Source organism: Fusarium keratoplasticum, chromosome 11 (assembly GCF_025433545.1).
Source record: "Fusarium keratoplasticum isolate Fu6.1 chromosome 11, whole genome shotgun sequence".
Taxonomy (NCBI): Eukaryota; Fungi; Ascomycota; class Sordariomycetes; order Hypocreales; family Nectriaceae; genus Fusarium; species Fusarium keratoplasticum.
In genome coordinates, this window is record NC_070539.1 from 132,045 (window position 1) to 156,876 (window position 24,832).

Consider the following 24,832-nt stretch of genomic DNA (forward strand, 5'->3'; position numbering starts at 1 on the left):
TGGAGAAGAAAAGATTCGTAAGCAAGTGAACTAAGTTAGGGTCTGTTCCAATGACTCCGTGAGGCCCATCTCCTCTTATCGCCTAGTGAATTAACCAAGCGTTGAGGTAGACCAACTCGCGCGCGAGAATACAAATCACTAATTAGCCAATTCAAGGGGCTCACCAATGCTATGCTTGATTTCTTCCCTTCTATGTAATCCTCCTCCCTTGTCCTCTCTTCTTGTAGCACTGGCGACGTATTGGCGATGTATGAGTTGAACAAAGCACATCAGCTACAGCGTGTGCCAACTACTTAAGTAGAATACATCTTGTAACAACGTCCAGAAGCCCCATGTCTTCTATCCACCTCCCCAAGAAAATCAGGTAGAACTGTAAGCGAGATCTCCCTCCCCCTTATCCACATCTCCGCATTGGTTACAATGCACCGCCAACTAGGCAACCTCGGTATGCTCAGAATAAATATTCTTGTGGCCCGTCTCTCCCTTTTCGGCTCCCTCCTGCATAGTAGATCCCTCACTCGACTTGTTTGTCGAGCCGTTGTTCTCGTTCACGGCTGCCTCGTCGCCAAAAAGGACAGCAATATCCTCGAGGGACAGTCCCGAGGTTTCGGGGAAGTATCGCTGCATGACGAAAGCACCAATCCATGGAATTATGATGAATACAAGGTAGTGCTTCCAACCGACGTTCTCGAATGCGGTGGGGGCGGTCTGGGTGTAGACCAAAGTCATGATGAACAGACCAGCCACACTGAATCCGACTCCCTGGGCACGGATCGAGGTAGGGAAGATCTCGGCACAGTACACGTAAGATGATGCATCCATGGTGCCTCCGTAGAAGAAGACAAAGAGGTAGAGAAAGAAGACACCAAAGCCGTTGCCGATCTTGTTGGTGGTTCCGACAAACTCAGCGACCATCGCAGTGAAGCCGCAGAGAGACAGGGAACAGCCGACGAGACCGACGACCATGATTCTGATGCGCCCAAAGCGGTCCAGGATCAAACTATTGACCCAGTTCATAAACGCGGCCAGGGAGTTGTAGCATGCGTAGAGCATAAGAGCGATCGAGCCCCGCAGGCCGAGACCATCGTAGAGGAGGATCTGGTAGTTGTTGACGACCAGAACGCCAGTTGACTGAGCGATGCATCTGTAGAGGCATTCGGTTAGTGCAAGTCCCGTTACAACAGAGTCAGAGGTAACTTACTGAACAAAGAAGCCATAGAGGAGTCTCTTGCGGTACGAAGCTCGGGAGAAGGCCTCAGTCCAACCGGTGGCTGCATTCTCCAGCCTCTCGATCTCAAGCTGGTTTCTGATCTGGCGAAGTTCATTCTCGGCGAATGAGTGACGCTCGGGGTGGTTCTCGCAACTAGGATGCAGCTTCTCGAGAACCTTTTGGGCTTCCAAGACCCTATCAACCTTGCACAACCATCGTGGGGATTCTGGCATCCAAGGAGAGCCGGCGAGAAGAAGCAGAGGGGCGATGATCTGGAATGCGAGGCAGAGGCGCCATTGGAGGGCATCTTTGGTAATAAAGAAGCATCCATACCCGACCCATACAGCCATAGCCTGGGTGGAAAAGGTTGATCAGCTTCGTCTCAATCAAATAGCCAACTTGCGTCAACTTACATATCCCACGACTACCAGGAACCCATGAGATCCAACCATGCGTCCTCGGACCTTGGCAGGAGAAATTTCGGATTGATAAATGGGAACAGCCACATCAATCATGCCAACTCCGATGCCATTGATGAAACGGCCAACAAGGAGCATCCCAATATGAACGGATGCGGCCTGCAAGACCGCCGACACCAGACAGATGGCACAAGTTATCTGAATAGCAAGACGCCGGTCACATCGGTCCAGCAGCCAGGGGACTAGGCCGCAACCGATGACACCACCACCTGCAAAGAGGGCATTGTTGGCTGTGGAGGCAAGTTAACCCACGTCCTCTCATGTCCTCAGTAGTCGAGACTCACCACCGATGATCTGGTTGCTTTTGCTGGCACCAGGGCCGCTGGTGACGAGATCGAAGTAATTAAGAAATGAGGAAAGACCTAGCACAGAGCCGCTGATGGCCGAGTTGAAGCCATAGGTGAAAGATCCTAGGGCAACAAAGAAGATGATGAGAAAGTTATACTTCGTGCTGGTGCCCGACATGATGGCAGTAGAGGTTTGGAGAAGCGTATCTGTGTGTAAGGAGACATGTACGAGCACGGAGAGAGCTTATATACCGGGGATCACGATGAATGCCCAACAAGACAATGCGGCAGTGAGCCATGAACCCATTCACACCATCCCTAATTCCAAGTCCACAGACCAGGTTGTGTGCCCGTGGGGGAGAAATTATGCGGAGTAGATCTGGGGTATGGGGTCGAGATGGACTGAGTGAGGCGACTTGGAGCTGATTGAGTCATGTCTGGCTGCGAACCGAGGGTCTGGAACAGGAGGGTCGAGCTGCTAGCGCGGCTGTGACATCCAAACTCTCGTATAATGAATGAATGCATGGAGAACTCTTGGCAAGCTGGAGAAGTCAAAATGCCACAAGGACACACAAGCGAACGAACTGGGATTAAGCAAACACAACTTGGCGGCACTGCTTGCTTCAGTGACGAATTTGAACATGGTATCCCTGGTGATCAAGCGTTACATGTAGTTTATTCTTCTACTATGGCAACAAGCAGCCATTCCTTCTCCCTAGGTACTTTACGCAGACTTTTCGAGGAATGGCGACACCTCGGCCAGCTCCCTCTTGTGTTCTCCCTTCTCAACCATATCATTAATTGTCTTCTGAGCAACCTTGAAAGCCTCGACGCCAGCTGGTACGCCGCAGTAGATGGTAGCATGGAGAATGGCCTCACGGACCTCAATCTCGGTGAGACCGTTGTTCAGGGCGCCACGGACGTGGACACCCAGCTCTGGCCAGCTCTTGAGGGCAATCAACATGCCAATGTCTAGAGTCCACTGGGTTAGATCAATCACCCGGTGAGGAGGCAGAATTACGCACTTAGCAGGCTGCGTTGCTTCTGCTCGAGGCCTGGGCGAGACCAAATATTGCCCCAACACCACCTTGACGGGACGAGTTAGACGAAGCTACCGGACGCGAAGAAGACTATACTCACTCGGTGACGAGCTGCTGGCCAGGGTAAGCGAATTCGCTCTTGCCGTTCTCGAGGGCGGCATTGACGTAGGCGTCTCCAACGACCTCTCGGCGGTTTTGGAGGCCGAGATCGAACATCTCGGTGTGGAGGTTGTCGAACTTCTTTTCAGTAGACATTTTGGCAATGATATCTAGATTTTATAGAGGGTATGCAATGAACGTGCTTGAGGCGTATTCTTCACATAAATGATCGATCAATACATGGGCATACAGCCGTATCTTTATGTTGCTTAAAATGTCGTCAACGACCGTGGGTCTTTCTCCTCCAGCAGCTCGGGGTAAAAATGCGTGACGACTTTTAGTGATCCTGCCGCGTGAGAAACAAGCGGGGGAATAACGCCATCCAGCGGGCGATCATTTGGGGTAAATATGAAGTCCGTCGAAGCAGCACCTGTTCGGCTTCTTCTAGGGCTCGGCATTTACAAAGGCCGCCGAGTTCGTTATCTAGAAACAGATGGCATATCGATTTAGCTACTGTCATTTCATTATTCCCTTGACTCTGCTTCTGCTTCTTGTCGCAGATACCCATCATGTCATTCGTCTCGGTTCACGCCCTCCAGGCAGGATACTTGACTTTGCCAGAGCGTTTCTTTGTCACGCCCCTAGAAGATACCTCGGCACGGACAACTGTCCCCTCTCTCTCTTTCTTGATCCAGCATACGGACCAACAGTCGGGAAAATCCACCAGGATCGTATTCGATCTCGGCATACGGCGGAAGCTCGAGGACTATGCCGCACCCATATTCAAGCATGCCCAGACCCGACAACCACTTTCCGGAGACCCAGACACCATCAAGTCGCTCTCTGTGGGTGGTCTAGGGCCAGACGATATCGACATCGTCATGTTCAGCCATCTCCACTGGGACCACGTCGGAACGCCTTCTGACTACCCCAAATCAACATATGTCATCGGACCGGGTGCAGCAAAGCTCATCAACGGCAAGCGAGAGACCACTGCCGGGAGTCATAACCATTTCGAGGAGGGCATTCTGGACATGAAGAGAACAATAGAGCTACCGCCAATGGGTCTACCAGCAACCCCTCCGCCACTGGAGGAACAAACTGCCTTGACAACCCAAACCGAGCGGTTGACCGGCTATTTTTCTCAGCCTTGGCACCGCAAGGGTTACTTCGAAGCCGCTATGGACATCTTTGGTGACGCTAGTGTTCATATCGTCTCAGCGCCGGGCCATATTGATGGTCACATTAACCTCCTCTGCCGACTGCAGAGTGGTAAGCACGTCTACTTGGCCGGAGATTCATGCCACGACCGGCGACTCCTGACTGGAGAGAAGGACGTGGCGACTTGGAACGACGCGGCATACCCGGGGGTAGTCTGCTGTATTCATCAGGATAAGGCTCAGGCTGAGAAGACTCTTCGCGTTATTAGAGAGACGATTCGAGATCCTGGAGATATGAAGGAACTTGAGGTTGTTTTTGCACACGATGGAGCCTGGGAAAAACAAGCGCAGAGTGATGGTCGGTTCTTTCCTGGTGCTCTTTGATATGCTCCTAGTAGAAGGTGCGCAGACCAGATTAGAGAATAGATTACAATTAGCCATAAATAACAAGTCACCAGACACCAGCTCTAATGGGCATGTTTCCACACTTGTACCTCAATTTGTAAAAATATTCAATTGAAGAAAACTCACCACAAGGACATGAAATGTCATGAGCAATCAAGTCTCTAGTTTTACCTATCACTCCTTTTTCCCATTAAACCGAGTCGAACTCGGCACCGGCAACTCCTGTCCTTCATCCTCTGAAAAGAGCCGGTAAATACTCCTAAAGTCCTTTCCACGGCACTTGCCGTTTTGAACAGCACAATCGTACATGCTCCTGACAACTGGAGCCAACATACTCTTAGCACCAAGCTGCTCGCTGAGCTCCATCGACATCTGCAGAACACCGTGGCAGAGCTCGGTAGAGAAGCCACCCTCAAAGTCGGTGGCCGAAGATGCTGCAGACGAAACACCCTTCACTGGGTTCTGTTCCCGGCTGTTCCGCGACATTCCCGTGGAGCTGTTGATGACTCCCGCAAGGAGAACAGGGTCCAGTCCGTACAGTCGACCCATGTTCATACCCTCGCAGACTCCAATCATATTGATGGCGGAGAGGTAGTTGTTGATGAGCTTCGTAGCCAGTCCAGCACCGGAGCCACCACAGTGGAAGATGTTTTCCGGCTTGCCCATCTTCTCGAGAATGGGCTTGATTGTGTCAAAGACCTCTGGGGTACTGCCCACCATGAAGGTGAGGGTGCCTCCGTTGGCGCCGCCTTGTCCTCCCGATACAGGAGCGTCGGCAAATACTCCATGGCCAAACTTTGCCACCGCGGCGGCCACTTCCTGTGAAGTTTTGACGTCAATGGTAGAGCAATCGATGAAGGTCTTGGTCCCAGAAGAAGCCGTCGAGAGAAGACCATTCTTTGGGTTTGTAAAGACTTGAAGAACGTGCTCTCCAAGAGGCAGCATGGTAATGATCACATCCTGGAGACATGTTAGGCTAGTTGATGTCACATTCTACATCATCACTCACACTGCTCTGAACAACTTCGAGCGGACTGTTGCAGACCTGGATCTTGCCGGGCGTTGAGGATACGAACTCATCCAGTCGAGGTTTGTTAATCTCGCAAACATTGACCACCGAGTCGGTCGGTATCTTGGCCCTCAGATTTTTGGCCATGCCCCATCCCATAATCCCGAGCCCGATGAAACCGAAAGATTTAGTGTCGATGCCATTTAGGCTGCCGCTCGGCGCGTGGTGTTGATCCGTCATGACGAAGGTGCGTCGAGAAACAATAAAGTAAGTTTCCGAGTAGCCAGATTATTACACCTCATATATGTTGGCAGACTTTTATGATCTCTTGACAGTCTTGATGAGCATTTTCGGCAAAGCAATCGAGACACCGAGCCGTCTTGTTGGAGTAAAAAGACGGCCCAATTTCTACCCCAGCATCCACTTGAGCGGTGCGGAGGAGAAAATACTCCCATCGGAGGCGATTTCTGGCCCTTCCACTCTGATTAATCATGCCATGATGAGCAAGTGAGCGAGACCCCGTTACATGCTAGAAGAGCATCACATTTCTCAGTGTGTTTCGGAAGACCAATATGATAAAGGGCTTTGGAGCGAAAGCTTTACCATTACCTTTAGTTCAAGCAATATTAACCATATTAAATAGCTGCAGAGGTATATAAAGCTATTAGTTTGGGTATTAATGTTCCTAGCAAAAGTCGACCGCCATTGTTCTTGTCTCTCCCATCCTAATCTCCTCCCACATTCCGAGAACAAACTGGCTGAACTGGCAAAATCACGATAGAGTCCAGGTTCACCGAGAAGGAAGACTCTGAGGTGCAGTAGACACCAAGCTGAACAGTCAGTACCGAGGACGTCGCGGTGAATGTGAAGGATGGGCCCTCGACAAAGTAGTCATTGGGGCTTGGCATAGGGTCATCCTGCTGGTTTGTACCAGTAACGTCGACATGAAAATAGCAGCCGTCTGGTGTGTTAAAATATGGGGTCCACCACTGATAGGTCAACTTGTACTCGAGACCAAGAGTAAAGCCTCTGATAGTCTGCTCAGCAAATTGCAAATCGTTCGCTTGTTCGAGTGTGAGGGCGCTACATTGTCTGTTAGTCAGGTATCGTGCTTGAGAGGGTTGAGACGTACAGGGCCCAGTTGCCATCCGAGTTGCTTGATGGGTCCCTGCCAGCTCCCGAACTGAATTGCCATGGCTCGTCTCCGTTTTCGAAGGACGGGTTTTGGACAAAGTTTGTGGGCTCGACACAAACCGAAGTTGTGGACGAGGAAGCCTCAGCAGTGGTCGAGGAGGTCTGTACAGCGGTGGAGGTCTCGGCAGTCGTCGAAGTCTCGGCGGTGGTTGAAGTGACTTCGATAGTGGTGGAGGAGGTCTCAATCGAGGAAGTCTCGGCGGTGGTCGAGGTCTCGGCAGTCGTCGTGGAGAGTTCGGTAGTCGAGGCGTCAGTGGAAGTGGACTCTGCCAAGGTCGACGATTCGGTAGTCGTGGCCGTCACTGTAGCAGTGGTCGATGATTCGCCCGAAGTCGAGGCAGTGGTTTCAGTCGAAGCAGATACAGTAGAAGTAGACAAAAGAGTGGACGACGAGGCCCCAGAGCTGGGACGGCAAGGGCTGGCATTGACCGAGCCACTGACGGCCAGAGCCGTGACGGCAATGAAGACCTTGGAGAAGATCATTGCAAACGGCGGACACTAGGGGCAAGTCTAGAAGTTGGATGAAGAGAATGGTGACAGGATGCGTGGATCGGGACCAAACCGATTTAAACAATATCAGTGTCAAGGATCATAGAATCATTTCCGAAATGAACATCCACTTGCGTGCGTGGCATGGCCATTAATTGCTTAGATCTGGCAGTCTCCATTCAATAGTTTGTCTTTGGCATCCACTTCTGCCAGGGTTTGATGGACAAGATCAGCGACACATATTCACATTAAACGAACACAATAGACCCGTAGCTTCAGCATCTCATTATTTCTGAGCATATCAAACATCGTGCGTGAGAAATTTCACAGAGCACCACATATTGCACGGTTGATTTATCTTCATTTTGTGCTTCTGGTGGCCTCACTGCTGTGTCTTTTTATATCCGTATCTCGGGGCCGAATTCTGTGGATCCATAGTGGCGTTCAATAGCGGCGATAGCGCCAACCGTGAAACAATAGTTCCCTGTCAGCCACGCTCCCACGGAATAGGGCCGGTGATACCGATGTGATTCAAGCCTAGAAAGTGAGAGGGCAGCTATTGTAGTTGTAGAAAAGAAGCCCAGGCGACTAAGGACATTGATCAGTCTTATAAAGGTCGCTCTTATGTGTTAGTGAGTTATTTCTTAATGTTTTACAGTATTTGGGACATTGTTTACCTTGAGAACGCCAAAAATGTTAGGCTGCAGCAGTCAAACACGGTCCTGCGGAGTGCGAAAGTCTAAAGAATCAAGGCCCAAACACCAACTGTATATCAACGTCTGCTACCCTTGTTACTTTTTTTTTTGTTTTGTTGTCGATGGCGTCTCCGTTGCCCATAATATCATTAATATGCCACCCAGTACATCTGCCTGCTCTCCTACGTTTACCGCACACCGTTAGCTCCGCTCAGATTAAACACGATCTCCCGTTGACTGACAGCCGGTACTTCATTTTTACATGTACCTCTACCCAAGCTGGTAATGTTGCAAGGCACGACCGCCTGGACTATTGGCGAATATGCCAGTACTCCTCAACAGTGGCAGGGGTTACTATCTAAAGGCCTCAGGACATCACCTAGCTGTGCAGAGGAGCGACCAACGATTAAAAACGCCTTGCAGGATTGGTCTCTGCCACTTCTGCCGAAGGATTAATGACGGCCATCTGTCAGCAGGATCACAAGCAGGATCGTACGAGTAGAGTGAGACGGCCTGAAAACTCGACAACTCATTGGATCTTACTTGACACCTGCACACCACATCAGCCTCAAGCCGCAGCCTGCTCAGCCCCAACCTGATGATCAATAGCCCGATTGATGACATTGCCCTGCCTGCAGAAGGCAGGCACTTCGACCACGTTAGACTATCGCTAAATGCCAAAGCGTCTTAGCCAGCAGCTCACTTCTGTTCATCTAAATAATTATTCGGCATCCGACGGCGCTTATGCCAAAATCCCCAGTCCACACAAAATGAACCCTCTTGACCTGCTCCTCCTACGAAAAGGCAGCCAGGCTCGCCTCCGCGCGGAGAGTAGTCACGCCATATCAACCAAGATCAACGAAATGGCGGATCACATCCCCGAAAACAACCCTAAGCCTGGCCAGATAGGCAAGGTTTTTCCATACAACATGTTTTCCAGCTCGTGCTAACGAAGGGCGCGTCGCAGGTCCCAGTCAGAATGTTTGCCATGTGTGCATCGAGATGATCAAGCGCCTGAGTTCATTGCCTTCTTATACTCAACTTCCATCCGGCATACATACTATCGGGAAGCTTTCTCCCGCTTCAAATTGCACCATCCACCCAAAACTACTCAAAGGCTTCTTCCCGAAAAGGTCTCGCCTGACCTGCGAGATAGTTGTTGACAATGATGAGCCTGGACTTTGTATGATCTTTGATTCTCGCTTCGCCTACCAATTCCACTTCAATTTGGTCAAACAGTCGGCAGGTGGAAACAACATCGGACACGGACGCGTCAATCACCCTTCTTGGATTGACTCAGCTATTCTTCGTCAGTGGAAGGACAAGTGTTGCACAACGCACGACTCCAAATGTGGACAGACACTGGCTTCTGAAAGACTACCTGCTTCTCGCGCCGTGTGGTTTGTTGACACCCACAAGTGCTGCTTGGTTCCCGTGCAGCCTGAGTACCAATATGTTGCTTTGAGCTATATATGGGGCACCAAGAGGATGTTGATGACGCAGCGAAGTAACTTGACCGAGCTTCAGAAGGAACACGCCCTTTCTACAGGCCCGCTAGCTGACCAAGTTGCTCGCACTATTCGCGACTCGATCGAGCTCGTCAAGCTGCTTGGCGAAAGATATTTGTGGGTTGATGCACTATGCATTGTCCAAGACGATGGGGCATCCAAGCACCACCAGATCACCAACATGTCGTCAATCTACGCTGCTGCCAAACTGACGATAATTTCTGCCCAAGCAGCCGATGCTTGGCACGGCCTGCGAGGCCTTGGGAATATCTCGAAACCTCGCTCCCTCCATTTACGAACCGTGTTTGCAGGCGGCTATCGTTTCGTGGAGAGGCTAGAGTATACAACAGGTCTAATGCCATGGTGCCGGCGAGGCTGGACCTTCCAAGAAGCTTTGTTCTCTCCCAGACGCCTCATTTTCAGTGACGACTCGGTCCAATGGAGCTGTGGTGCCGTGGTCTGGACTGAAGACCTAGACTACGATCACAAGCCAAGGCTCCTAGGGTCTGGACGGGGGATAATAGGCGAAGAGGTGTTGAATACTCCCTTTCCAGACATCACAGGGCTGAACCAGCTGGTGGAAACTTATGGGACCCGACAGTTCACCTTTCCAGAGGACACATTGAGCGCCTTTGCCGGATTCTCAACTGCTATCAGCAATATCTTTCTGGGAGGCTTCATCCAAGGCCTTCCGATCATGTTTCTCGATGCCGCGCTTCTGTGGAAGTCGGGTCCTTTTACCCAATGGCCTCGGCCTGGTTCTCTCAACAAGATCTACCGAAAGGTCCCTTCAAAAGCGCAAGGAGATTGCCCACCGACCTGGTCCTGGGCTGGCTGGGCCACAGAGGTGGAGTGTTCGTCTTGGGTCGGGGCAAGCGATTACATTCGATACAGTAAAACTATGCGCTTCTACTCGGACGGTTGCCGGACAGAGCCCTTGGTGCAATGGTTCGCTCGAGACAAGAAGGAATCTGAGCCAAAGCTCATACCCTATCAGAATGAGGGGTTCAACTACAGACAGCGCTTCCTGAATAAGGGGGAGGGTGATCTACCACCTGGCTGGACGAGATTGGAAAACCACAACTCTACGGTTAAAGATGATGAGCACTTCCGTCCTTGGAAACCCCTAGAGGAAACGCCAAGCTTCTACTATGTACATGAGGATGCTCCGGAGACTGAGTTTTGGTATCCCATTCCAATAATCAAATTGAGCCAAACCTCGAACGATTTTCAATGGGGAAGGTACCTGTCCTGTCGGACACAGAAGGGCCTGTTTTGGAGGGAGCCGTCCGGGAACGTGCTACATGGAGAACAAGACGCTAGGATTCTCGATTGGGAACACAACTACCCTGGCACTCCTCCCGAGAAATTTACAGACGACCCTATTCCTATGTATCTGAAAGATCAGAACGGATTGTTTGCTGGTTATCTCACCTTGCACGCGGCTACAGGTTTTTCAACCATGGATGCGGAGGACGAAGAGGGCCAGCCGACTAAGGCACAGTATACATACGGGTCATGCTTACCGGATGATCGCCAGCTCAAGAGCCGAGCAAGAAGCGTGAAGAATTATGATAGCATCACCACCAGACCAACACGCAAAGAAGAGGCATTTCAGGTTGTCGCGATTTCGAAAGGGCACGCCTTCTATGAAGATGGAGAGGACTACGACTTTATCAGTGTCCTGTGGGTTGAATGGGCTGATGGGATAGCGTATCGCAAAGGACTGGGACGTGTCTTTCTACATGTTTGGGAAAAGCAGCCTCTTGAAGATATTGAACTCATTCTGGGATGAGCCATAGTCTATGTTACACGAACTTGGACTTACTTCGACGGCGATATTATGTTATAGGGAGTATTGCTTCTGACAGAATGGTAGGAGATAAATTACTTGTATTCAACGTCACTATTCATTTTACAGCAAGAAGGGGCCAAGACCTGTTGTTCTTATAAGTCTTTCACGAGTATAAAGGTCTAAATCGAGTGAAAACAGCCGTCTTTATTATGTTGCTACTGAACTGGGAAACGAAGCTATCACGAGATCCTCTTTAGGCACATACGACAAAACCACGATGGGTTAGAGATTACATAAGCTTGGACATGCCATCGCTTGAGCGCCACCACTGACTAGGTCACAGCCGCGACAACAAACACGGCACTTCTCGGAAAGAGTCGCAGCATTACCCACATAGGTAATAGCTCTAGGACTTGGGAAAATGGCGAGTTCCGGGATAAATCGATATTTCATATGATTGTAAATTTAACTTTCACTCGCAAGATCTCTGTAATACAAACGCCCCTTGTCTCTTACGTACGAAGTGGTATAGGGTAGGGAATTCCCAGTGCTTTTAATATTTAACTAAATAAGCTGGAAGACGCAACCATGAAATGAGTTGGCATGTCAAATCAATCGTTGAAGTTGATGGTCGTGCGATCTAATGGGCTCCCGCGATTATGGATTATGGTCCTATCTTTGTGGCTCTGTAAGGTGATGTGCAACCTGTGTTGAGGATCAACGCAGTCTACCGTGATTTGCATGGGGCCTATCCGTCTCGACACCTGACTCCTTGATCCACCGATTTCTCCGACGGTCCCATGCGATCGCGTCTCGACTAAACTATCGACTAACAGGCTCACCACCTAATCCCACACATATGAGGAGGACGCCGAGACAGAAGCAAGGCTAAAGGTGATGAAGAGACTCTAGCAATTTATTTCTGGAAATGTCACTGCTCAACAACGGCATCATGACTTAGCAGAGCAGTCGTGTACTGCATACGAGTGTCGGTGCTGCCAATGCCAGGCACCACACCATGGCAGGCTTTGACGACGCGTCGGGGATTCAAGAGGCTCCTATGACCGGTTAAACGGATCTACGTCGGCTAGCTGAAAAGTTCTCCAACTGGCCTGATCTGATGGCGTGACCCCGGCATCTTTCAACGATGTACGAGGTACGTAAACAAAGCCGGTTACGCGTAACTCCGTATTTCCCCAGGTCATGTGTCTTGATCTGGGGTTAGCATGGCATGAGACACTATCCCACTTTACGAAATGGCGGCTAATTTGGCTCTCCGGATAAAATCACAGTGAGCCGCCCTGTTGGGTCCGGGAAGCTGTTTTGGCCTCGGCATCTTGTCCAGAAACGACGGCTTGAACGGTCAGAGCTTGGAGAAGCGGTGATCCGGGGATTGCGTTACATAGTAGGGTGATAAACGCGGGGAAAGGAACGGTTAAGCTCTGAGACTACCGCGTCAACTTTATCACTTTCGACACGTTGACCGTGTCAGTTTCTCCGGACAACCAATTAGATTTGAGATACGGACCGGAGAATACCCCATGACAGGACCCGTCTGGGGATGCTGTATTTCTCCGGGCCTCATGAGCAGAATTGAGCTTGAGCTCGGAGAAACTCGCATCCACACATCAGTGGTCTCGATCCAGACAGTCGGTAGTGACAGCCGCCTGATCCATCAACAATGGTGTCAGGAACCGATGAGCTTCTTCCATGGTTGTATAAGAAGATTGAGTCTTGGACTCTGCCTTGGGGTCTGATTCCAGGTTCAAATCCAGGTTCATAGCCGATCACGATTGGATTCAATTCCCTTTGACCTGTCTCATCAATCTTTACCCCTTGACGCGTTGGAACAGCATGGACAACCACTGCGACAAGTCCAGCGTCGCCAATGCCGACGAGCTCAACCACATCGACGATGTCCCCCAGAATGAAAAGGCCAACGATGAGATAACGCCAATTACCTCGGCTTTTGCGGGCTTGACGCGTGCCCAGGCTGTGAGGAAGTTCTGGCGCCTTTACGCCACTGGCCTCATGGTATCTATCGGCGCAATGTACGCCAGTCTTGCTTCCTTGGTCTCTGTCACTTTGAATGGCTAACCATTCCCACAGGTACTCCGGTTACGGTCACTCCGTTATCGGAAGTATCATTGCCAACGAAGGCTTCATCGAACAGTTCGCTACCGTGACCGATCCCGAGACGGGTGCCCCAGCCCTCAACTCTACCCACGTCTCGCTGTGGCAAGCCATGAACTTTGCGTCGCAGATTATTATCCAGTTGATCGCTCCGATTACGGCTGATCGGTTCGGTCGCAAGTTCAACATGTGGGCTTTGACTGTGTTCCTCGCCCTAGTACGATACACCCTCTCCTCTCTAGTCATCCTCAGCCAGATGCTTACGTTTGAAATCTTCAGTCTATCGTTCTCGCCCTTGTCGCAAAGAGTTGGGAGCTCATTCTTTGTTCTCGACTGGTTGGTGGTTTTGCCTCGGGTCTTCTGAGCTCTTCCATCATGATCTACCTGTCAGAGACTGCTCTGCCCCAGTTCCGTGGCGCTCTTCTCGGTGGTTTCTCGCTCTTCTTTGCTATCGGCCAGCTCTTCCTCGCCATTGGTCTTAAGATTCTCAAGGACACTACCCCCCTCAAGTTCCGCAACATCTTTTTCTCCGAGTTTGTCTTCTGTGGTCTCTGGCTTATCCCCATGCTCTATCTCCCAGAGTCACCAGGTGCGCACAATCTATCGATGGTCCCTCGCACAACTTGCAACAGCTAACTTGTTATCAGTCTGGTACGCTATGCACGATAGACCTGAAGATGCTAAGAAGGCCTTGCGAAGACTTATCGGCAACGTCGAAGGCTACGACTTTGACCACGAATACGCTGTCATCAAGTACGAAACCGATAAGTCGGTCGAACTCCAAAAATCGCACGCCGACAACCAATGGCGAGCATTCTTCACTTGGTTGAACATCAAGAGAGCCATCATTGCGACATTGCCATTTACCTTCCAGAACTTTGTCGGCGCGCCTCTGTTCTTCAACTACGCGACATACTTTTTCGCCCTTGCTAAGCTCGACGACCCTTTCCTCGGCAACCTGATCATTCAACTCGTCCTGGTAGCCGGTATTATCGCCTCGTTTTATCTCGTTGATACGGTTGGTCGTCGTACACTCGTCATCTATGGTGGAATCGTGATGGGTGCCCTCTGCTTCATCGTTGGTGGTCTTGGTTTCCTCCAGGCCAATTCGGCCACAGGTGCTGCCTTGGTTACTCTCTGCGCCCTCTGGGCTTTCATCTATGCCGTTTCACTTGCTCCAATTGGTATGTTTTGGTGTTACCTGATACCCAGAAACATTTGCTGATCTATATATGATAGGCTGGATTAGTTTGGTCGAAGTCTCGAGTCCCCTCTTCCGCGCCAAATCGACTGCTTTCGCCTCTATTATTCAGTCTGCTAGTGGTGTCCTGTTTGTAAGTCTCGGCCATCCTTGCACTATCCTTGAATTCTTCCTAATCTTTCTTTTAGAACTATACGGTGCCGCTCATGTTGTCTAACCAAAATGCCGGTTGGGGTCAGAAGATCGGTCTCTTCTTCGGTGGCATCACGGTTGTTTATCTCGTTCCCACGATCCTCCTATTCCCCGAGACCAAGGGAAGAACATATGAGGAGCTGGATGAGCTCTTTGAGCGAGGTGTGCCTGCTTGGAAGTTTGCTACCACTGAGACTGCTCACCAGAGAAGTGTTCAGCTCCGCTTGGGTCAGCACTAAACTACAGAACCCTACATACAGGCAAGAGATCGTTAGGCTCGGGAAGGTGGCTTAATGATGGAAGGGTGGGATATATCACAATGCTTGTATAGTATTAGGTTTAATACTACACCAGATTAGCAAACAGGGCTGGCATTAACATCGAGTCCAGCATGTCTCGCCTCGCCTGGAACTGACAAGGTCTTTCATCGTCAACACACACTCACTTGGAAATAGCACGATGAACTGGATCGAAACTTTGGATAGTGGCTTATGATGCTGTAAGATTGTCGCCATCTTTGTCTGTGTCTGCTTCACCATGAACTCACCACTTAGCTTCGCTGAAACACCAGCCCTCCGTCAGGAATTTTCTGACCAACACTCACACCTTGCCCGGCCTCACATGAGTGGTCCAAGAATGATGCCAAACAACGCCAGCTGAAAATCGATTATAAGAAGTTCGAGGCGAACAATTAGAATTCCTACGAGCAACCGCACAAGCGCTTTTGCCACAAACAACCCGAACCATGTCGATCGCACGCCAACAAGCCTATCTGGATAGTATCAGTGTGAAACCAGACATTTCAAGGCCACAGTGACTGGAACGTTCTTAAACCCGGATGTCAGCTCTCCTACCAAAGAAAAGAGCTGGTGGACGATCATTAGCTTCTACCAAGAGATGCTACGCAATCTCGACTCTTGCCTCTTTCAACTCTGCAAGGATACTGGCTGATGGAACAATGCAGCAAGGAGGTAGTCCAAGAGAGACATTGATTGAATTAGGCTGAGACTGAGGAATTGGATCCCATTCCCTTATCCACAAGGGATCAATTAGTACTGATATGATAGAGGCAGCCCAGGCACAGTCCGACTGGGCTCTTCCAAGGTAACAGCAACGCGTTCCCTCGTCATGCAATTCGCCACAAACAGAGTCACTGAACCTGTCGGTTATCTCACGTCGACTTGCTGCCTTGCATCGTCGAAATTGCACAACCCTACGATGTAGAAATAAGCTTATTCTTACGAGCCTTATGCTTAACGTATACTTTTGTCAAGGGAGACGTGAGACATTGAGTCGAGGGGAACGCTGTCCTAACCATGTAAGGGAGGGGATAAGCAAGATTAGCTCACATCGCCAACTGGGTCGGAACGCAAGGGAGGCCACAACATCGCAAGGGAGTCTTTTGGATTGCAAAGGGGCAGATTGGAACGCGACTTTAGTACTGAGAAAATCTGCTATCGCGCTGCTCATAGGAGAGATATCGGGCATCTGGGTACATGGCGCTTTGCCTCTCGGTGATCTAGTCAGCCACGATGGCAAAAGCCTCGGTTTTAACACGATACTGACTTCCAAATAACCGATGCCGCCATACCACAGGATCATCAGGGGGATCAAGGTAGACTATATATGTATTTTGGGTGCAGCAGCCGAAACCTGCACCTCTCCCTACCCGCATTCTCGGCAACTCTTGGTTTTCTTGGTTTCTTGGTTTTTTCCAATTTTCTTCGGCCTTTCTCTCGTCTGGCATCATGAGCCAGCCAGCATACACGGCCCTTCCACGGCAAGAGATCGAGATTGACCATGCGACCAATGCAATCGGCAGCGTTTCTTCTCGATCGAGCCTCGATTCCCTCGTGCTGCCGCCTCCTCCTCCCAGCCCTTGGAAAGTAGCCGCAATCAAGCTTCAGGAAATCTTGATACCCAGCTTCCTACAACACGATGCCTCTGCGGAAGAACGGCCAAGCCAATCTGGCACACGCCAAGCTGGAAGCAGCCGGATCAGTACCGATTGGCTAGATGGTCTTCGCGGTGTGGCCTCGTTCTTCGTCTTTCTCTTCCACCACACAATGTATGGGCACCCTGGCCTCCTGTGGGCATATGGTGGCCCTGGAGAGAACAAACGTCTGCTTATACAGCTACCCTTCATACGACTCATTGTTCACGGCCGCGCAATGGTGGCCATATTTTTCGTCATTTCCGGATATGCCCTGTCGTTCTCACCTTTGAAGTTCATACACAAGCAAGATCACGGAACACTTTTGAAGAGATTGTCATCATCAGTCTTCCGTCGCGGCATGCGACTGGCCATTCCCAGTTTTACTTCCCTCTTTCTTCATTACCTGGCCCACCTATCGAATATCTCACCAAAGAGACACAAAGGGGCAACATTTCGGTCTGACACGAAGGCCCTGTTACATGATATTGATCGGATCGTGAATCCATTCACATTGGTAACTAGCAATGGCGGATTTCACTTCAACGGACACCTTTGGACAATCCCGATCGAATTCCGCGGATCAATGATCCTATTCGTAACTATCCTGGGCCTTGCGCGGTGCAGAGCCTGGGTTCGAATGGTAACTGTGGCTGCCATATGTGTCTACTTCATGGCAAAAGAACAATGGGCCATGGCCTTGTTCCTGGCGGGGATTGTCGTGGCAGAAAGCAATCTCTTGTTGCTCTCTGAGCCCGCCAGCAGCAGCGAAACAGAAACAACCTGGACTGAAGATCTCGACCTGGAGAAGGCCCATGGTATGATGCCGTGGTATCGAAGGGCCAGCAGTAAGGTCAGGAAAGCTGGCCTGATCTTCATCTTGATCTTGGGGCTGTACATTCTTTCGTACCCGAACAAGGGAGCAGATGCTACTCCAGGATGGATGTGGATGGCGAGTTTCTTCAAGAAAAACCCCGCTTACGGAGTGAATGTATGGTTATCGATCGGAGCAACCACTGTTGTCTCGGCTATCAGCTTCATCAAGGGATGCCAAGGCGTCCTGGAGACACGGCCAATCCGGTACCTGGGCAAGATATCGTTCGCCCTGTACCTGGTACATGGCCTCGGAAATCAGTTGATTGGGAAGCCTCTGATAGATTTCATGTGGAACAACTTCACTGGCACAGAGCCCGGGTTCTGGAAGGAATTTGCATGGTTGTCTGCAATCGCCATTTACATCCCCATCCTCATCTGGCTTGCCGATATCTTTTGGAGGCTGGTGGATGCACCTTCAGTTACTTTTGCAAAGATGGTTGAGGGCAAATGTTTTGCTTAATGTTAATGATCTGGGTTATGCATCTTGGGTTTGGCGTGGCGGAACTAGACATTTCTTTCGTTTGACGATTTTCCTTTTCTTTCTACTCTTTTCAATTGAGATTTCCCTGGTTAGATTCTTGGGGTGTGCACTCTATTAGCAAATTAGCTCGTTCCTGACCAAGCTCTGGGAACGTGAAATAGGTATGGCGGCTTTGTGATTATGAATTTGTATGAGTTCAGTGTGTCAGACTCACTTCTTCGTCCCTCAAAGAAGGCAAACCTTCTTCAGTGCGGAATAGGTAAGATAAAGCACCTGGATTTCGTCCCCCCCCCCCCCCCCCCCACCAGGTTTTCGCATGCCTGTCAAAACCAGGGATCTCTATGGAATAATACCTCTGAGTGGAGGTGGGATATAAAGATCTCTCCAATTAGGTTCACTTTTCGACAGGAATGTGAAAACCAGGGGGGGGGGGGGGGACGAAATCCAGGTGCTCTATCTTACGGCGAGGCGTACATTCTGTCAGCCTCGCGCGGAGGTTGGGGCCGGCTCCGAAAGAATGGGCTGTTGAAAAAAGCATGTCATATTTCCGCATTCCAGCCGTTTTTCCATGCTGTGATCTTATAGGGTATCTTGGTTCTTCAGGTCTCACAACATGTAGGACTTCTCTCCTCATGTGTGGGAAACTTAGAGATTGGTGCCGCAAGAGATTGTTTCGGCACAGCGAACAGTTCAAAGTTATTATTGATTGCCTTTGGAACTAAAGATACTTCTGTACGCAAACGGTCTCTGCCACATAACCTTCTGTCGTTCTGCATGTGACGGTGCTCCCTGAGGGCTATGGGACATTCTTATACCTACGCCACGTGGGTCTAACGGGTGACCGCCGTCTGCCTCCTCGTTTCTCAAGCTCAAGGCATGTTAGTACCTTCATGTGTTCCTTCGAGAAAAGCCAAATCGTATATCAGCTTGACCACATCAAACTGCGTGGTGTAGGCTTCAACAGAACCCCACCAAGATCTGCCGAGGCCGATATGAGTGATTCTCACGTCATAGACATCAACAATCTCTCCAATACCGTTGCAGATCGACGCGTCAGCTGTATCGAGTTAAGTAAGGAGCTCGGCAACGGCCTTCGGCAGCAACACAATCACTCCCCCCCCCTGCTTCCATCCGTCTTTGGCAACCCGAGGAACTGAGGCTGGCTGACTGTTGATGCGAGTAAGCGGAGGTATTGCTTGCCTACGCGGGACGGCACGACGCGGCTAGCTAGCCTGGAACAATTTCGACAAAAACGTATCCCTTGCTCCCATAACGCGAAGCGTGTTAACGAATAGCATTCGTCTTGGAGAGGGGAAAGGCAAAAGTGGCATGGGCTAGAGCCCGTTTCGGTGCGGCTGACGGCAGGGGTTAAAGTCTGCTCGAACTGCGCTATCGTTGAAGGCTTGCATACATCCAATAACTCCAGTTAGGTTCATACCAGCTCCACCAAATGGCTGTAATCCGTGCCTCGGATTCGACCTGTCTGCTACTGATAGGCGCAACAAGACATCCTTAAGGCATGTGCATCACGTTTGACCTTGGTGTGGCTTATCACATTGTCCGTACGCAGCTGAACACGGAGACAAGTGAGGGGGGAATTCAATTGCGAGAACATGTAAGAGGAGAAACGACAGCCCCCAAGATCTGGGGCCTCTCTCCTTTCCTACTCATCCTTCAAGTCCTTCGTACTTGTCCAGACATCTCGAGAGAAAATACCTTGAAAACCATCCAACATGGGGCTCTACGAGGCTTGTAGAGCATTCATCCTTTGCGTTGCCACATTCTTTTCCATACCGCTCGGCCAACATGAAGACTCCCAGCAACCCATCTTCTCCATTGACCAAAACCTTCCTCACTATCCCAAGTTTCCAGCACCTCATGGCCCAGATACGGTCAAGAATTTCACTTGCAGGTATCCAGATCTTGAAGATGAGTGGGTGTCATGCTCGACGGAGTACAACCGCAAATGCTGGCTCAGAAATAAAATCACTGGGCAAGAATACAACATAACAACAGACTATGAGAATATTGCCCCACCAGGGGTCTTGAGAGAAGTAAGCAGATCCGATCACCATGGCCATCGCTTCTTATCTGACCGCGATGTCAATAGTACTACCTTGTGGTTGACAAGAAGATTATTGACGGAGACGGCGTACTCAACCATGAAGGCAAGGTCTTCAACCAAACCTACCCCGGCCCCTGGATCCAGGCATGCTGGGGAGACACTATCAGAGTCACCGTCACGAACAAGCTCAAGTACAACGGTACCACGATCCACTGGCACGGACTCAGACAGAAGGACACAATGGAGATGGACGGCGTCAATGGCGTCACCCAGTGCCCAATCGCTCCAAACGACACATTCACCTACGAGTTTCGCGCTCTCCAGTACGGAACCTCCTGGTACCACAGCCATTACTCTCTGCAGTACGCCGATGGTCTGGCGGGACCTATAACCATTCACGGGCCATCATCAGCCAACTACGACGAGGCAAAAGACCCGATTCTCATCACAGACTGGAACCATCGAAGTGCGTTCCAGGATTGGGAGCGAGAACTGACGCGCATCCCTACCTTCCCTAGGATGAACAGTATCCTGATCAATGGAATTGGTAAGTTTCTGTTTGCCAAATGTACCTCTGTCGCTCACAAGTCATAGGAAACTTCGCCGGCAGCTTCCCAACCGAGCGGTTCAACATGACTGTGACCAAGGTTTGTGCAGCTGTATGATACGATCACGGCATATGAAGGTATTAACCAGGTACTCATAGGGCAAGAAATATATTCTGCGTGTCATCAACACATCCGTCGACACAACCTTCGTCTTTAGCATTGACAACCACATGTTCGAGGTTATGAGTTCTGACTTCGTCCCTATCCACCCCTATAATGTGACCCATGTCCTCATAGGCATTGGTAAGTTGACCGTTGTGATGTGGAAGTGCATAGCTGACATCCAGTAGGTCAAAGATACCACATCGTTCTCCACGCTGACCCAATCAACACCATCACCTACCCGGAATCGGACAAAGGAAACTATTGGATCCGCACAGTCCCCGCAGATGGATGCAAAGGTTTCGAGGTTGGAAACGAGCCGGATGAGCGTCAGGGCATCCTTCGGTACAACGCCAGCAGCATGGATGTGCCTACTACTTGGAGAGACCCATACAGTTTGGCCTGCCGTGATGAGAACTACACTAACCTGGTGCCCATTCACGAGTGGAAAATTACACCGGTTGAGTTAAACAACAGTAAGTATACCACTCCCTGGTAAGCTGATACTAGAACATGCAACTCATCAAAATCCAGGATCCCAGGGCTTGACCATTGGCCTGGAACATGTTGAGGATAGACCTGTTGCCCCAAACAACTTTACTTGGTGGTCTTTTGGGGACAACCCCTTGTGGGTAGACTTTTCAAATCCGACTATTACTGAGCTCAATAGGACGGAGCCGTGGTCCAAGGACTACGTCGTGGTGCCTGCAGACAGCAGAGATGGATGGGTCTACCTTGTTATCACTGCTCCAGACGCCGCTGTGGCAGGAAAGAAGAAGATCTTTGCGCCTGTTGCACATCCTGTAAGTTCAAATGCATCACGGTGCCCCCTGGTACCTCCGAGGTGACATTGGTCTGATCGTTTTATAGCTACATCTCCACGGCCACGACTTTGCTCTCCTCGCCCAAGGCAGCGACTCCAAACGCATTGAAAGGAACGAGGTGACACTCAAGTTTGATAACCCCCCACGACGAGATGTTGCATTGATCCCGGCTGGGGGCTACCTCGTTGTTGCCTTTAAGGCTGACAACCCCGGCTCCTGGCTGTTCCACTGCCACATTGCCTGGCATGCCTCGAGTGGTTTGGCCTTGCAGATTATGGAGCGTGAGGAGGACTTGAAGAAGTTAATGACTGAGGAGAGACTGCGAGAAACCACGAGGGTTTGCAAGAACTGGGGCGACTGGTATTCTGACCCGTCGAACCATTGGAACGCCAGTGGTCCATTCCAGGATGATTCAGGTGTCTGATCAACACGATCGTTGCCCTACCAATGGAGCTGAGAGGCAAGGAAGCATGGCTATCTACCGGGATCCATTGCAAACTGGAGTTCATCTTCACACGGACAAACAGAGTGTGACAAGCCGGGCGGAAATACTTACTTCTTGGCTTGAAGCCTTTTATTAATTTCAACCTAGTAGTTGTTCCTCAAGTAGGTAGTTACTTATTTATAAATACCTCAATCTGTGCACCAGTCATCATCGTGTCGGTGATTAATGTACAACTACTGCGGCGTCCGAGCAGTGACAAGAATAGCGATTGAGTGGAGATCCCAACCCTTGCCACCATGTTTCGACTCAAGGTGCTCGACGAGCGTCTTGCTAAACCCATCTCCATACTGCTGCTTCTGCTCCGCACCCCAATACGTTTCGATAATCCACTTGATCATCATTGAAAATGAGGCCAAAAAGCTCTCGGCATTAGCAACTGGATGGATCATCTCTATGGTTTCCACCTTGACATCAACGAAACCATGACCGGCCAGCTCCGCTTTGATACCTTCTGGCTCTACCCATTGGGGTTTGCCGTGAAGAGCTACCGGCATTGGGTCTGGAAACGGCGTCTGGAAGGGGAGAGACTCGAGCGCTGACCGAAGATCCGGTATCCATCCGCCGTCATGGCCGTTGTCGACATGTGGCACACTGAATGCTAGGACACCGCCGGGTTTAAGGATACGAAGGGTGTCTTATATGAATATGGTCAGAGATCAGAGCGACTAAGGAGCAAAAGATTGGAAGACCTACCGCGCAGGACTGCTGCCGGATCAGGAATAATGTGCATGGCGAAATTGATGGTTACATGGCTGAATGAGTGCTCGGGAAGGCCCGAGTTCTAGTTCGATTAGATGGTCAATACTTGTAACCCGTTATCGGAGAACTTACTTGAGCATCGCCGACGGCCGCGTCAACGTTGATCCACTTGTCCCTCTGTGCGCGTTGCATGAGGATATCAACAAACCGCACATTGACATCGGTGCAGAGGATCTTGCTCTCCGACAGGACGGATGACTGGACCGATTCAAGGACACAAGAGGCGACTAGACCTGTGCCGCATCCAAGATCAACAAGATTGAAGCTCGTGGTGGTGGAAGGGCCGAGCCCTGCTTGCGCGATCAGCATGCGTGCCGGCTTGCCCATCATTTCATCCGCCTGATTGATCAAATGCTGCACTTCGGGATCCTCGAGAGACTGGGAGCCTGCATCGTAGCGTTGCTGGAGCTCGTACTGAGCCTTGGTATCAGCCATGCCGTATTGTTCTCACCGAGGTTGGTGATGGAAGGTCTAGACAGGTCAGTTGATGGAAATCACAAGCCCCTCGCAAGGCTTATGGATGTTTGACGGAAGAGTTGGCTAACGACTGGGGAGAGATCAGGCAGGGACTTTTAATACTTTGTTGGAGAAACAGAACACACCACACCACACAGCCAGATCTTCGCGTTTCCCTTTCGTGACCTTTTCAAAAGAGGGATCTCACGCACTATCTCGTGATCTCAATAACATAGAAAATAGTAAGGGCAAATAATTAATTGATAGCAATGATAATTATGCCGAGGAAGAAAGCCTAAAGCTCCCCTTTCTCGTCATGACCGATGAAGAAGATGATGATGATTAGAGGCCGCGGCCTCTGACCTTTTTCTACGTATAAGAAATTGCCTAACGGCCCAAAACGGCTTAGTACTCATTTTCCCCAACTTATAGCTCCCCACGAGGCTTTGATACCTGTCCTCATGGTCCCAAAAGCCTCGTTAAACTTATCCCCCCCTACTTCATGTGTTATTCCCACTGCGCCTCACTTAGCGCCGCGCCCGCTATATAACTATTCTAGATTAATTGATTAAGTATCCCTGCTCTTCTGCCGTTTCTTTATCCTCTCGTCTTAGCTCTCTTTTAATACCGCAATAGGTATCTAAGGCTAGGCGGTAGTAGCTAGAATCTTATCTTATTACGAGGGTCTTACTATCCCGCTAGGGAGGTAAGTAGTATAATTGCTAGTTAGTAATCGTTGCGTAGGCCGGCTATGTACTATGCCGAGCTAACTCTTTTCCCCTAGGTTAACTAATATGATCTTTATCCTTACCCTAATTGCCTTCCGCTTTAATATAGCTTTTTTATTAGTCTTATAGTCTAAGTAAATAAAATCTTTGGCTCTATAGATATAAGGTCTTTTTTTAATAATAAAGGGATGCCTATCTCTAGTTTGACCCTATCTATAGTTAATTATTATTTAATTAGATAGACCTAGTAGCTTTTATCCTATAGTTATATCTTTTATACCCTTAGATAAGGAGGGGCTCTTAGTCTATTAGTACTTAGAGCTATTATTTAATAAAGGTTATAGCTACTTTAGAGTCCCTAGGGATAGATTACTAAGGGGCTTACTTAGGGTCTAAGGCTAATCTTTTTAATTAGGAGGTATAGGAATCGAGGATTTATTAACTTATTTTTAAACCCTAGGTCTTAGGCCGATTAATTTCTTTATTAGTTTTTTTATCTTTGGGTTAGGCTTATTATTATTAGTTGGGATAATTACCCTCTTTTAGTAGATAGGGAAATTATTTATAATCTTTATGCCTCGGTCGGTATATTATTTAAT

The 24,832-nt window shown here is 49.8% G+C and overlaps 9 protein-coding genes and 1 pseudogene across 10 annotated transcripts, besides 1 other annotated feature; 5 read left to right on the plus strand and 5 right to left on the minus strand.

The window, feature by feature from the left end:
• Positions 1-432: 432 nt before the first annotated feature.
• On the minus strand, positions 433-2,154 carry NCS57_01284800 (MFS domain-containing protein; the record flags this gene model as incomplete). The annotated part of the gene is made up of 4 exons (XM_053062507.1): positions 433-1,144; positions 1,202-1,563; positions 1,624-1,919; positions 1,974-2,154. 4 exons carry the CDS (start codon positions 2,152-2,154, stop codon positions 433-435), a joined length of 1,551 nt encoding a protein of 516 aa, XP_052907402.1.
• A 546-nt stretch (positions 2,155-2,700) lies between these two features.
• NCS57_01284900 (CMD domain-containing protein) lies at positions 2,701-3,271 on the minus strand (the record flags this gene model as incomplete). Its single annotated transcript, XM_053062508.1, has 3 exons — positions 2,701-2,948; positions 3,002-3,063; positions 3,117-3,271. 3 exons carry the CDS (start codon positions 3,269-3,271, stop codon positions 2,701-2,703), a joined length of 465 nt encoding a protein of 154 aa, XP_052907403.1.
• Positions 3,272-3,684: 413 nt separating this feature from the next.
• Positions 3,685-4,659, plus strand: NCS57_01285000 (Lactamase-B domain-containing protein; the record flags this gene model as incomplete). The annotated part of the gene is made up of 1 exon (XM_053062509.1): positions 3,685-4,659. One exon carries the CDS (start codon positions 3,685-3,687, stop codon positions 4,657-4,659), a length of 975 nt encoding a protein of 324 aa, XP_052907404.1.
• A 195-nt stretch (positions 4,660-4,854) lies between these two features.
• NCS57_01285100 (uncharacterized protein) lies at positions 4,855-5,929 on the minus strand (the record flags this gene model as incomplete). The annotated part of the gene is made up of 2 exons (XM_053062510.1): positions 4,855-5,640; positions 5,690-5,929. 2 exons carry the CDS (start codon positions 5,927-5,929, stop codon positions 4,855-4,857), a joined length of 1,026 nt encoding a protein of 341 aa, XP_052907405.1.
• A 515-nt stretch (positions 5,930-6,444) lies between these two features.
• NCS57_01285200 lies at positions 6,445-7,681 on the minus strand (annotated as a pseudogene). Its single transcript has 3 exons — positions 7,631-7,681; positions 6,822-7,381; positions 6,445-6,772 (listed from the first exon to the last, which is right to left on the minus strand).
• Positions 6,445-7,681: a sequence feature.
• A 1,874-nt stretch (positions 7,682-9,555) lies between these two features.
• On the plus strand, positions 9,556-11,370 carry NCS57_01285300 (HET domain-containing protein; the record flags this gene model as incomplete). Its single annotated transcript, XM_053062511.1, has 1 exon — positions 9,556-11,370. The coding sequence occupies one exon, from the start codon at positions 9,556-9,558 to the stop codon at positions 11,368-11,370; it is 1,815 nt and encodes a 604-aa protein (XP_052907406.1).
• Positions 11,371-13,224: 1,854 nt separating this feature from the next.
• On the plus strand, positions 13,225-15,135 carry NCS57_01285400 (MFS domain-containing protein; the record flags this gene model as incomplete). Its single annotated transcript, XM_053062512.1, has 6 exons — positions 13,225-13,421; positions 13,480-13,720; positions 13,783-14,092; positions 14,151-14,687; positions 14,743-14,837; positions 14,893-15,135. The coding sequence occupies 6 exons, from the start codon at positions 13,225-13,227 to the stop codon at positions 15,133-15,135; spliced, it is 1,623 nt and encodes a 540-aa protein (XP_052907407.1).
• Positions 15,136-16,569: 1,434 nt separating this feature from the next.
• On the plus strand, positions 16,570-18,165 carry NCS57_01285500 (Acyl-transf-3 domain-containing protein; the record flags this gene model as incomplete). The annotated part of the gene is made up of 1 exon (XM_053062513.1): positions 16,570-18,165. The coding sequence occupies exon 1, from the start codon at positions 16,645-16,647 to the stop codon at positions 18,163-18,165; it is 1,521 nt and encodes a 506-aa protein (XP_052907408.1). The 5' UTR covers positions 16,570-16,644.
• A 1,754-nt stretch (positions 18,166-19,919) lies between these two features.
• On the plus strand, positions 19,920-22,209 carry NCS57_01285600 (Laccase 2; the record flags this gene model as incomplete). The annotated part of the gene is made up of 7 exons (XM_053062514.1): positions 19,920-20,240; positions 20,297-20,798; positions 20,846-20,898; positions 20,958-21,102; positions 21,150-21,437; positions 21,496-21,764; positions 21,832-22,209. 7 exons carry the CDS (start codon positions 19,920-19,922, stop codon positions 22,207-22,209), a joined length of 1,956 nt encoding a protein of 651 aa, XP_052907409.1.
• Positions 22,210-22,463: 254 nt separating this feature from the next.
• NCS57_01285700 (Methyltransf-11 domain-containing protein) lies at positions 22,464-23,484 on the minus strand (the record flags this gene model as incomplete). Its single annotated transcript, XM_053062515.1, has 3 exons — positions 22,464-22,924; positions 22,984-23,071; positions 23,122-23,484. The coding sequence occupies 3 exons, from the start codon at positions 23,482-23,484 to the stop codon at positions 22,464-22,466; spliced, it is 912 nt and encodes a 303-aa protein (XP_052907410.1).
• Between the last annotated feature and the right edge of the window lie 1,348 nt (positions 23,485-24,832).